Source organism: Chelonoidis abingdonii, chromosome 1 (genome assembly GCF_003597395.2).
Source record: "Chelonoidis abingdonii isolate Lonesome George chromosome 1, CheloAbing_2.0, whole genome shotgun sequence".
In the NCBI taxonomy this organism is placed as follows: Eukaryota; Metazoa; Chordata; order Testudines; family Testudinidae; genus Chelonoidis; species Chelonoidis abingdonii.
The window spans coordinates 166108019-166121705 of record NC_133769.1 but is presented as its reverse complement, the minus strand read 5'-3'; the positions used below and the strand labels follow the sequence as shown (position 1 = coordinate 166121705).

Sequence of the window (13687 nt, the reverse complement as noted above, 5' to 3'; positions counted from 1 at the left end):
GTGTAGTTTAAATCTTTTAAAAAATGCTGTTGCAATACTCTGGTGCACTTCTTAAAAAAATTATTTAATTGAAACTCCCATGGACCTTACTTTTATTTCTTTTTCCATCATTGCTGATTATCAAGAATCATTTTTGTTTTCTAAATAGAAACTTTTCCTTAAAATTGATGTTTAACTTTTTAAAAAGCTGTTTTTAAAAGAGTGAATTTCAGTAGTAGCTCTTTATTTAGAGAAAGAGAGGTGTTGGGGAAGTGACTTCAGCACCTTTCGGCCTTATAAATAATTCAAAATGAAGCTCTGGTGTCACTGTATGTAATGTTTTCCAAGAGGTTAGCATTGATTGCTTCTTACTCCTGGTATACAGACAAATTGAGTCCGGCATTGCTTATACTATTGTCATTATTTATTATTATATGCACTAATATAGCCTCCATCGCTGTGGTGCGTGACGCAGTTTTGTCTAAATAGCGGCATTGTATTATTAGTGTCTGTACTATGTCTGGAGGGATGTATAAGTTCAAATAGCTGGACTATAGTATTCTCATTTTTTGTAACCAACTCATTTTATCATTTCAGAAACTATAATGGGTCCTATCATTCATTTTGCTTTCTCTTCTTCACTGTGCCTAACTAATATGTAGAATGATGGACTGTAATCTAGGTTCCAACCCTGCTGCCTCCTTCCCTTCTACTTTGAATAATAAAATCATATTGTGGAGCCATTCTTCTGGTTGGTCTTTTTAAAATGTAATTGTTGCTGTTAACATTCTTACAAGGTCTTCAAACGGTAGTATTTCTAATGTAGGCTAAGAGCTTACCGTACGGAAAAAGAAAATATTTCTGTGACATAAACTTCTCAGCTCAACCCAATTACAAAGAAAAGATTTGAAGGAGGAAACAGATTGAGTTTTAACAGAATGACAAACTGTTTAAAAAAATCCACACTCTCAAAATCCCCAGTGATTGACATGCCCCAAAACATGTGATTTATGCATCATGCACTTAAAATTGGTACTGTACATGTGATTTTGTGTGTGTTTGATCTAAAAATAACAATTTGAGTAACAAGGCTAGGAAAAATTGGGGAATAGAAGGAAGATAATGAAACCGTTCTTATCTGTATTTAGCAGGCATTTTAGGGATTAAAATAAAAGTCTGTCATACATGCAAAAATACAAAATGCGCGCACCCCCCCCCCCAAAAGAACAAATAATTCTGCAAGCAATGGTAAAAACAACCAATTATTTACTGTTTTGTAATGTTAAAATATTTCACCAATACACCTTGCAGTCAAAAGTAATGTGAGTTATGGAAAATGGAAATACATAAAGATGCATTTATACAAGTGGAAGACTAAATATTTTACATAAAGATATTTCAGTGAAAAGATATACAGTAAGTGCACACTTGATACGACTAAGCAGGCAAAACTTAACGTTAGTTCCAAATAGCATTGTACAGTTCATGCACAGATCTCTCCCAAAATAAAGGGGGTGTTCCAAATTATTCTTGCTGGGATGAAAAATAAGATGGGTTGCTGGTAAGGAAGTCAGCATGGATGGGGATCAGTTATAGACATTACTTACTGTAATTTGTGATTGTCGTGGGAGAGGAGTGGCTGTTGGTGTGATTGTGATACTGCTTGTGATTTTACTAGTAGGCTTATTGGGTGTTCCATTAGTTAGTGCTGGAGTTCTGTTATCCTGAATTGGAGTACAAGGTTTTGCTGAATTAGCAAGAGCCTGAACATAAGGACTTCCTAAATGAATATGGATTTTATTATCCTCAGTAGTTATTACACTTGAACCAGTGCTGTTAGATCTTTGAAAGTGCCATGATGATTGCCTGTCTGGGGATACTCTAAAAAGAGTATGCTTGGCACCAATTTCCAAAGGCTCTGGAGAAAGCATTTGTTCTGGAGAACTTGAAGAACCTGTCAGAGCCATCGGAGACATTGTCCTTTCTGGAGTTATTGAGCCACATGATTCAGGAGTTTGAGATCTTGCAAAAGTACCCAATGTGATAGGTGGCACGGCTTGCTCTGGACTCATGTAACCATCAGCTATTTTTGATTTTAAAGGCGTTAAAGAGGTATTTTGAATAATGGTTATTCTTTGCTTTGGTGTCCCACAGTTGGGTATAACTGCTGTACTAGTGTAAGAGTGAGGACTGTCTGTAGTAGGGCTTGTTATTTCAAGGGTAGCTGTGTTTTGTCCATTGTCTGGTGTAACCTTTATATGAAGAGGTTGACCAGGTGTATGACTTAGAACTAAGTCTCGTGGCTGTGCACAATTTCCATTCTGTTTGTCATGAATTTTTCCATTTTGAGAATGGCTTTCTTTGGACTTCATCCATGGGATCCATAACTTTTTGTTTACTGCATTTGCAGTGGATGAATTGCATTTGAAAGACACTGTTTGCTCTTCGTCATTGTTTTCATTTTCATTATCACTCTCTTCGTACAATTGCCCATTTATGACTCCTCGTTCTAAAGGAACAAGGCTCTTGTAATCAGGTGGTTCATTGTCTGCTGGATCTGTCTGGACTTCTTCAGAAAAAACCTGCAAGTCAGAAATTCTCCTTCCATTAAGACTCGGTCTAAGGCTCTTGCTGAAACGTCTGTATCTCTCTAATTCTTTGGTAAGACTATCAATTTCTCTTGCTAACTCCCTGTTTTTCTTTTCTTGCTGGGTGAGTTTCTTCTGTAGGACCATATGATCACCCCGTAGATGACATATTAGGTCTTCTGTTGCCATGTACTCGTGAATTTTCTCTTTCAGTGCATCTACCTCTCTAGACAGGTGCTCTGACTTTGCTGCTTCTTCTTGAAGTTTTTTTAAAAGCCACTGTTCTTGGTTCTCTACTAATTTATACCTAGCCAGTTCCATTTTCACACCCTCCAGTTCTTCTGATAGACATTTAGCTTTGTCTTGTTCATTGATGTATCTTTGCTCTAGAGACTCAAACTCATCTTCAGTTTTCATGAGATCATCCTCTATGGCCTTCATTTCTTTCAGCTTATTTTTCAGCCTCTCAATTTCTTGAGCAAGTTCTTTAATCTTGTTGTTCTCCTGCTGTAAGGATGTGCTTGATTTAGTTGTCTCTTTGAGTTTATTTTTAAGAAACTCTTTTTCAGTGGCTTCTAGTGACTGAAGCCTTTTCCTTAGAATATTTACCTTGGAAAAGAGATCATTTCCTTTCTCTTCCTCTGCTTTAAGTTTGTTTTTCAGTTCATCTCGTTCCTTTGTTACACTGGAGATTTTTTCCTCTGCATCAGATTTTGATTTCAGTGCCTTTTTACTTTCCTCAATTAGTTTTTCTGTAACTGACATCACTTTCTTTTGCTCCACCTGAAGCTGGGAAGTTGCAGATTGTAACTTTTCTTCTGTTTGCTTTATTTTTTCACTCATTGTCTTTCTTTCATCCACAAGCATGACCGTTAATGTTTTCAGTTTAGTTAAATCTTCCTTGAGTGTGAATTCTGTTTGTTCTAACTTGATTTCAGTGGCTTCAAGCTCTCCAATTCTAGCTTTTAAGCCTTCCAACTCCTGAGACAATTGCTTTATTAACATTTTTTCTTTTTCTAGATTGCATTTCAGAGCGTAACATTCTTGTTTGCTCTTATTGAAAGCATCTTCTAATTTCTCCAGCTCCATAATTCTTTTGTTGAGTTTGTCAACTTCTGCTTTAAAGTTCTTGTTTTGTGCTGCTTCTTTTTCTAATTTTTTATTAAGCTCTCTACACTGATCTTCCATTTTTATGAGCTCTTCATCTTTACCTTCCATTTCCAGGACACGTTTCCGTAATTCTTCTACTTCAGACATAAGGGTGGAATTTCCACATTCTCCTTTATTTATTTTTTCCCTTATGTCTTGCAGTTCTTCCTCTGCTTTTCGTAAAGACTTATTAGTCTCCTCTAATTCATCAATTTGTCGCGTGAGTGCTGTTAATTTTATCCGGAGCTGGCGATTCTGGCTGTCTTCATTGGTTAGTTTGGCCATCATTGTTTCTTGTTCTTGGGAAATCTTATTGGTTTGCGCTTGCAATTCTGCTTCCAGCCTGATGGCTTTCTGCTTCTCTTCTTCTGCTTTTGCTTCCGCAATGGTGAGTTTCTCATGTACTTGCTCTGCAGTAGTGATGAGCTCTTGGATTTTTTGACTTTGTTGGTTCAACTGTTCTGTAAGTCTTTGCTGTTCATCCACCACCATTAAAGCAAATGATTTCAGTTTTGTCAGTTCTTCTTTCAGTTTCGTTATTTTCTTGTTGTTTTCCTTCTCTTTTTTTGCCTGATAGGCTGTTCCTTGGTCAATCAGCTTTTTCAATCTGAAAAAACACAAAGTATGTTTTTTTTTATTTTGTAGTAGATTTTGTAGTGGAGTTTTTCAAAATACATGTGTTTAGAATTATGATACCATCTAGAGTAGAGGTGAACAAAGTGCAATCTATGATGTAACCTGAGGCTGCCTGACTTTGTTGTGCAGCGGAAAAGGCCACAGAGACTAGAAGTCCTCACATTAAGTGCTTCGTTTTAACTGAAGATGCCAGTCCACGTTGCTTATTCAGATCTGTGGGCTCTACTAACTGTTTCTGCAATAAAGGTACAGTACAGCCTTCAGGCTTCTGCATTTGCCAGTGCAACTCCATCAGTTGGGCAAGCTTCAGACACTCACTGTAGAACAAAAACAAATTGTCTGGTTCCTAAGGTCTGGTCTGCACACACTGTTTTTATAGCTATTTAGCTGTATTGGTTATTTAGAAATTGATGTAGGTAAATCAATACTACAGTCTAGTGTGGATGTCCATAGTAAGGGGTTGCATTGATTTAATTATGTCAGTGTAACAATTGATAGGGCTAAATTAATACAAAAACAGTGTGTCAGCCACTTCTAAGTGAAAAGGGATCCTTGCCATCTTGTAGCAGTCTAATTCTGCTGTAAACAGGTAAATGCATAGGTTGGTAGTTGTAGTTTTGCACCTCAAAAATCCCAAATTCCTTGTTGTCCAAAACTCAGGTCTGATGGTGTATCTGAAAATCATAGTATGAAACCTTGCCTTTTCGTGAAGGCTTGAGGTGTTCCTTGAGATTTTCCTAAAATCAGGTTTTACCTGTAACTGTTGTAGCTCAAGTACATCGCTACCTTGATATAACGCCACCCGATATAACACGAATTTGGATATAACGCGGTAAAGCAGTGCTCCGGGGGGGCGGGGCTGTGCACTCTGGTGGATCAAAGCAAGTTCAATATCACACGGTTTCATCTATAATGCGGTAAGATTTTTGTCTCCGAAGGACAGCGTTATATTGAGGTAGAGGTGTATAGATTCATAATCTTTCCTTGTTTATGAGATGCAGGATATTTCAGTGGTAAAAGGTATATGTTAGGACTGTGCATTTGTGTCCTGCAGGAACTGGAATAAACCCAAATATCTTAGTATCTGGATCTTTTCATGGACCTTTCTTTTTTGTCTCTGAGACATTGATGGGGCTGAAATAAAATGTAACCTGAACTTTTCACTATTTCTGCCTCCTTTCCATCAGTTCTTTTTACTTATTTCTGACCAACAAAGTAAGCTACTTGAAGCATTAAAAAAGCATGTGAAAAATGTAAGTAGAAACAAAAAACATAACAGAAACACAAATACTAGAATCTCTGCACACCAAGTGTCTGTGCATGTAATATCTATATTAAATAACATTCATTAGGAAAAAAAAGATTATGCAGCAGGACTCTTTCTAAAAGCTCATGTTACCACCATCGTCATCTCGTTCAGGAAGAACTAGGTGGTACTCCCATCCATGCTGCTCCTTAATAAGCTGTTCAGTTACTTGAGGAACATAGTCCTGAGGGCTTAGCATGCAGTCTCAGCAACGCCTACCCATTTGGCAGTAATAGAATCTGGATTCTTACATGGTAGTAGAAAGCTGCTGACACTATTTAGGTTGATCTGGTACTTGTCCCTTTCTAATGGTGGCAGTGAATAGAGGTTTCCGACATTGGCTATACAAAATCTCTCACAGCACATTCACTGTAGCCAAGGTATTTATTCCGTTACAGCAAATAAATCATTGCTCCTGCGGTGAAGTTCTTTATGTGCAAAATTGACGGCATGAACAATAATAATAAAATATAGTAAGCTTAACTTATATGGAATCATTCTTACAAACATTGTTAAATTATTTATAGAACTTTTAATAATATAATTGGGAAATGGACATGAAAAGACGTAGGCAAGGGGAGAATGTTTTTAAATGAACTTTGAGAAATGACAGTGGGTTGATGAGGCAGATGAATACAGGAAGTCTGCTCAAGATGGCAGGAGCAACAGTCAAAGACTTATTACTACATTGTTGGTATCAAAAAAAAGTTCTGCTTGACTTTTTCATTTTATATATTACAACTTGTATTTGTGTTCCCAACAGTGTAAATCTCCCTGTCTTCCCCACCCCTACCTCTGAGTGGTTTAGTAGTGAAGTTCAGTTGATGATTTGGTGTTGCCATAGACACAAAACCATAACAGAAGCATAACTAGCAGTTTCACTTGGACTTGTTCAGCTTTTGTGTGTGCCTGAGGTTAGCCATCTTATTATAATGCTGATTGAATTTATTCCAACTTGTTAGTCTTGGTTGTACTTTATCAAATTGTTTCCTTATCTTGATCATTCTTTTTAAAAGGGATACTATCTGGACAAGGACCAAATGAGTAATACCTAAATTAGCTGTTGAATATGTTACTGATTATCTTTTAATTAGGTGATATCTACTTTGTCCAAAAACAAAAATGTGTGAATTCTTGCTATGCCTTAAAGTTTTATTTCTAGAGGACGTGGTTGGCCACAAAACCTTAAACAGTTCTAACTTTTCCATGGTTGTTTTATAGTGATTTTATAATGCAATTTAGTTAACAGATTTTTCTTTAATTTAAATGTTTCAGTTGACTGGTGTCTGAGTAAGTAGTCACAGAAATCTTTTAATATATGTACTATGTATGCATTCCAGTTTGTATCTTCATTCTCTTCTATAGCATTATCTCACTAGTTACTGGAACTGCATGTTAAAGTAAGGGACCACCTGAGTCTTAATAAAGTCTTTGCTGAATTAGGGCCTGAGACTCAAGTGAGGTACACAAACTGAGCTTTGATCAAGTCTGTTCTGCGTCTATAAGCTAATTATATTACTGGTACCTGTCCTGGCTCAATGTCTAATCTGGGTGAATTCTCTGGGGCCCAGTCTGTTTGGTCATTCTGAAGTCCTAGTCAGGCATCTGGAAGGGATGTCTGCAGTATATTGAAAACATTATCCTTCACTTAACCTTTTTTTTTAATGGAATTTTGAAAACCTACTGGGAATAAAAAGCAAGTGTTTCTGTACCCTCAAATTCATCTCCTCCCCAGCCTGCAAAAAACAAAAAAACAACAACAACCCAACCCAAGTAAACGATAGCTATCATCACTTTGCTTCTATGTTGTATCCTGTTCCCATTCCCATTCCCTTTCCCACATCTGTCTTTGTAAAATGTATGCTTTTTGGGGCATGGATTACATCCTCCCTGGGTTTAGAAAACACCAAATGCATAGAGGACATCACAATACCCTAAATAATGTATCTATCTTACCTTAAAATCCTGTTGCATATACATATAATGTTTCAAAAAATGGAAATGCATATAAACAGTGCAAAAATAAAAATATAAAACACATTGGTTTCATGTTTGTTTTCCTAAAATTTCTTACCAAAATTAGAGGAAAACAAAAAACCACCAACAGCAACAAAACACATACCTCTTACTTTTAGGACAGTGTGGAAATTACAATAAAATTTCCAAAATATTTCAACTGTATTTGTATTTTTATCTAGGTTTCTTAAAAATATTGTTTAGAGAAAATCAAATACAAAATGGATTATTTTGATAATGCTCATAATTTCTTCACATCCATAATTGTAAGATAGTTGTCTGGTTTTTGGAAAAGAATTTTAGGAAGATGACGGCTGTGAAACTAATGTGTATGTTAAACTTTAGTTTTTGTTTTTGTATTTTTAGACATATAGTATATGTGTATACAATATGAGATGACAAAAATAAAATAAATTACCTTAATATCATAAATATTTTCATTGTCTTTTTTGATTGGATATGAACGTTTCTCTGTAGTGTTTGGAATTCAGGCATCACACTACAGTACTAGCCAACCAGAAGGTGAAATTGATAAGAAAAAAATGAAACTGACTAGTTAGTTTTCATTGACCAGATTGAGAGTCCCTTCCTGCAAATACTTAAGACCTTGATCCTGCAATGAGCTTGGTGTGGGTGGACCTTGACGGGCTCTCTCTAGGAGTCTTTCTGTGTGGAGCTCATTGCAGGATCAGGACTTGACTACCTAGGGCTTGGCTACACTGGCACTTTACAGCGCTGCAACTTTCGCGCTCAGGGGTGTGAAAAAACACCCCCCTGAGCGCTTCAAGATAGAGCGCTGTAAAGCCTCAGTGTAATCAGTGCTGCAGCACTGGGATTGCGGCTCCCAGCGCTGCACGCTACACCCATAGAGGATGTGGTTTACATGCAGCGCTGGGAGAGCTGTCTCCCAGCGCTGGCGCTCTGACCACACTCACACTTCAAACTGCTGCCGCAAATTTCAAGTGTAGCCATACCCCTAGAGGTGTTGTGGGACTTTTCACAGTAGCTAGCAATACACTTGGTGGGAAATGTGCACTTTTTGTGCTTCACTGAGTCAGTCCTGAAACAGCATAAAAGATGACAAGAAAATTTGATTTTGTACAGTGTCTTGAAGTTTAATACTTTTAAGTTGTATCTATAATATAGCTAATTCCCCCTCCCTTTTTTTTTTTTTTTGTAATGTGAGTTTTAACCTGCCAAATCTCCTCTAAAGGACACTAATACATTTTACTGGAGAGTGATCAGGAAGGACAGGAAATCATCAATAAATCATCAGGCTGTCCAATTAGGTTAAATATTTGAATTATTTTCATTTTGAGTTGTATTTCATAAGAATGTAGTTACATTTTAGACAAAGATAGATGCATCTATTAGACAAAGCATTCATAGACAATTCCAAGTACTTGATCCCATGGGACTACAGGAGCACTTACTGAATCCAGTCCAGCAAAAACAGGTCTTGGAAGCTGTTTTTATAGACCTGAATGTTAGGTAGTTAAACAGAGTCAAAGCAGTGTCTTATTACTGCTTATCTTCAGAGCTTCTGTTATAGTTATATAAGTTATTAACCTTATTCTGGTTTATTATCACAGATATATGAAATGCCAATTGCCTGTTCTTTAAAAAAAATAATATTTGTCATCCTTGAAACTCTCTCTTCATCATAATTAACTTTTTTCAATGCACATATTATAGCCTGTTAGAGTCTCCAGACATATTAAACTCTTCTCCATACCTAACTGCTGGGTTAGATTGCACTGATCATATTTAGTATCATATGATTCTCTGCCTCTTACAAAACATATCTAACAGCACCTTGTTTTACGGTGTCATGTGATATGTTTTATAAGTGCGGTTTTCTAGTATCTTCATGTATTATATTACGTTAGTATAGTTTGACTTGAATTTTTGTGGGACAGTAGGGGAAGTGCTCTCTTAAAGTTTGTGTTGTGAGGAAACTAAAGAGATTGCGGCAGGAATGAGATCATAAGATCCTTGTTTTTGTAATCTTTTGAGTCTCACTCTGTTTCTCATATTTAGTCTGTTCAAGAATGAAATATATATTTTTAAGTACCAAGAGTAAAACAGACCAACATTTCTGCACAGTGAACCCTTGAAAAGGACAAATTCTAAAGGATTTAACAGAAAGGGACCTCGGCCTATAAAATTTGGACCTTGACAAGTCCCCCTTCAAATAGTGAAGAAGCTGCTGAAGCTAGAGTTTTGGTTCAGGGCATGGAAATGTCGGATATTTTAAGTGCCTAAGACACACAGAGACTTTTATAAAGCTTCAGATTCATATTTTTGAAGAGAATTCTAGTGTATATCTTGGAAGCTGTGTGTAAACTTAAAATATTTTCTGTATTTGTAAAGCTTACAGATATGTTTATAGTTAATTTTAAGATGTCATTCAGCAAATATTCTACAGATGTCAATTTGAGGAGACTTGCTAACATGTTTTTGGACATGTATTTGAAATTCCTTTGTATAATGTAAACAAAAATTTTAAGCTGAAAGTTTGAAATATAAATGAAATCATGATTATTACTCTGTCTGAGGCATTCTTCCTAGTAACTAGAAAAGCCAAAGCCTGGCCATTAACAAGAAAAGAAACATGCTTTATTACTTCTGGTAAGTCCTACAAATTGGTGTGAGTTTTGACACCAATAGAGTTAAGTATTTCTTTCCGGAAGAAAGTCAGTCTTGCATTCCCTTATAGTTTATAGCAGTAAAGCTTGGCTTTACTAATTATTTTCCAATCTTGGGATGTGTATGCATAATTTTTTCCTCCCCTACAATCCTACTTATTGATGTATAATATTTGAGTACCTATGTTATGGCTATTTTTATGTCCTATGTATTATCTTTATTGGTGCTTACTTTTGTTCCTTTTATAAAGAAAATCAAAGGCTTCTAAAATCATAGCAGCAACAGCATGCCACAGGTATTATATAATGCATTGGCTTTATCTGGATCTATCAGCACTGCCCAACAGAATGGCAACACTTTATTTTAAAATTGTGTATCTAAGTATTTGACATTATTTTTAAATGATTTTTTAAGAATTAAGTCCAAATTTGTACTAAAGGAAAATTAAACACACATCAGATACAAGATCCAAAAGCATTTTCAGACAAATGTCTTGATATGAAATTTAATTTAAAATGGGAACTCTTACATTAAGGTATGTTCTCCACTGGGCAGTTAATCACATCTTGATATCATCCTTGTAATCCCAAATTGTTTTATAAACTTAACATTCCTAGACAAATAACTATACAGGGACCTGTGCTGCCACCTCTGGGATGAAACTCAACAGAACCAGTTTAGGACAAGAAGTGAGGCATACCTTCTCCATCTGTGACTGTAGAGAATAGGTAACCAGGATGTATTTACCTGAGTTGGAAGTGAGTCATGATGGTGGATGTGTACACAGACACAGAGAGATGAATTCGGGAGGGGAAGAAAAAGTAATAGGGTCTGTATAACAACCAGTGTGATTGGGGCCTTTGTTTTAGTCTTACTCTAAAATGCAGTGCTCCTTTAATATCCTCCCAAAGGCACCAGTTCAGTATTGACTGCTAAGAAAGTGTCTTAGCTCTTGAGTTATCCACCACAGTTCTTTTTTATCTAAATGTACTTTGGTGATTATCAACCCTAATCAGATGGAAATCTGTTGGGATCATAAACAGAAGGCTTCGTGGTCTGGATGCACAAGTAACTTCATTTATGGAAATTAAAATGAAACACGCACAGAGAAAATAATATACCCCACTAAGTATATCAAGATATAATTTATCTGCCAGGCTGCCATGTATGTCTTTAAAGGGACATGTAACTTGACTCTTTTAATTGACTAATTTTAGAAAATTTTAATATTTTTTGTTAGAACACATACTTTGACAGTGCCGCAGAATCATTAAAAAGAGAGAGAGTAGTATGCACAGCCTCTCAACATTCCTTGAAAAACACTTGCTCTCCTTTTGATGTTTGTTAAGTCTTTTGGGCAGTCCTGAGAATAGCAGCAAAAAACATGCTAGAATCTACTGTCTTCCCACATTATCCTTCATGTATATGACTGCCTCCTTGATTTCAGTTCACACTTTGCTATTATTGCTAACTCTTCTCATGCAGGGGCTTTGGGAAGTGTGTTCCCAGAAACTCCTCCCCATCAGGAGTGCAGAGTATCACACTAGTGCAAAAGACAGAAGTTGAACTGACCAATAAAAAAAAATCTCTGAAAATGACTATATGCAACAACTGCTGTCAATGCCAAAAATCAAAGGTGAATATAGCTGAACTGCTTGATAATAGTTGAATGTAACATAATAAAATTTAACATCCCAGGGGTGGGGTGGGGTGAAAGGGGAGGAGAGAAATACCAAAGCGCAGCCCTCCACAGTAGCATTTAAGTTCAGAAAGGAACTAGACAAAAATCAGGAAGCTAGTTAAAAAGAAATTAAAAGGTACAGTGCCAAAAGTGAAATTCCTGCAAGCTCCATGGAAACTTTTTTATAGACGCCATACCAGAGGCTCATTTTAAATGTATACCCCAAATTTAAAAACGTAGTAAGAGAACCAAAAAAGTGTCACCGTGGCTAAACAACAAAGTAAAAGATGCAGGTAGAGGCAGCAAGGCATTCTTTACAAAGGGGAAGTTAAATCCTATTGAGGAAAATAGAAAGGAGCATAAACTCTTGCAAATGAAGTCTAAAAGTATAATTAGGAAGGCCAAAAAAGAATTCAAGAACAGCTAGCCAAAGAGTCATAAAGTAACAGCAAAAATTTTTTAAAGTACATCAGAAGCAGGAAGCCTGCTAAACAACCTGTGGGATCAGTGGATGATCAAGATGCTAAAGGAGCCATGAAGGACAATAAGACCGTTGCGGAGAAACTAAATGAATTCTTTGCATTGGTCTTCATGGCTGAGGATGTGAGGGAGATTCCCCAACCTGAGCCGTTCTTTTTAAGTGACAAATCTGAGGAGCAGGAGGTTTTGGAACAAATTGATAAATTAAACAGTAATAAGTCACCAGAACTAGATTGTATTCATCCAAGAGTTCTGAAGGAACCCAGATGTGAAATTGCAGAACTCCTAACTGTGGTATGTAGCCTATCATTTAAATCAGCTTCTGTACCAGATGACTGGAGGATGGCTAATGTGATGCCAATTTTTTTAAAAGGCTCCAGAGGTGATCCCAGCAATCACAGGCTGGTAAGTCTAAATGCAGTACCAGACAAACTGTTTGAAACTATAGGAAAAAACAGAATTATCAGACACATAGATTAACACGATTTGTTGGGGAAGACTCAACATAATTTTTGTAAAGGGAAATTGTGCCTCACCAATCTACTAGAATTCTCTAAGGGGGTCAACAAGCATGTGGACAAGGGGGATCTGGATATAGTGTACTCAGATGTTCAGAAAGCCTTTGACAAGGTCCCTCACCAAAGGCTCTTAAGCAAAGTAAGCTGTCATGGGATAAGAGGGAAAGTTCTCTAATGGATCAGTAACTGGTTAAAAGATAGGAAACAAAGAGTAGGAATAAATGGTCAGTTTTCAGAACAGAGAGAGGTAAATAGTGATGTCCCCAGGGGTGTGTACTGGGGCCAGTGCTGTTCAACATATTCATAGTGAGGTAAGCAATATTTGCTGATGATAAACTACTCAAGATAGGTAAATCCAAAGCAGACTGCAAAGAGTTACAAAGTGATGTCACAGAACTAGGGGAGTGGGCAACAAAATGGCAAAAGAAATTCAAAATTGATAAATGCAAAGTACAGCACATTGGAAAACATAATCCCAGCTATACATAAAAAATGATGGGGTCTAAATTAGCTGTTACCACTCAAGAAAGAGATCTTGGAATCATTGTGGGTAATTCTCTGCAAACATCAATTCAGTGTGCAGCGGCAATCAAAAAAGCTAACAGTGTTGGGAGTCATAGGACAGAAAATATCATATTGCCTCTATATAAATCCACGGTACACCCACATCGTGAATATTGCATTC

At 36.7% G+C, this 13687-nt stretch overlaps 2 protein-coding genes across 5 annotated transcripts in view; one reads left to right on the top strand and one right to left on the bottom strand.

Moving 5' to 3' along the window:
* Nucleotides 1-13687, top strand: part of CMSS1 (cms1 ribosomal small subunit homolog) — a 372753-nt gene that overhangs the window by 29231 nt on the left and 329835 nt on the right. The gene's annotated exons all lie outside the window — the stretch shown is intronic.
* FILIP1L (filamin A interacting protein 1 like) overlaps nt 1-13687 on the bottom strand; it is a 126140-nt gene that overhangs the window by 22844 nt on the left and 89609 nt on the right. For all 3 annotated transcript variants that reach the window (XR_012657021.1, XM_032776663.2, XM_032776661.2), the window contains one exon: nt 1587-4323. Coding sequence is in view for 2 of the 3 variants with exons in the window: in XM_032776663.2 (XP_032632554.2) it covers nt 1587-4323 (2737 nt within the window). In the remaining variant the exon portion in view is untranslated. The remainder of the gene's footprint in view (nt 1-1586; nt 4324-13687) is intronic.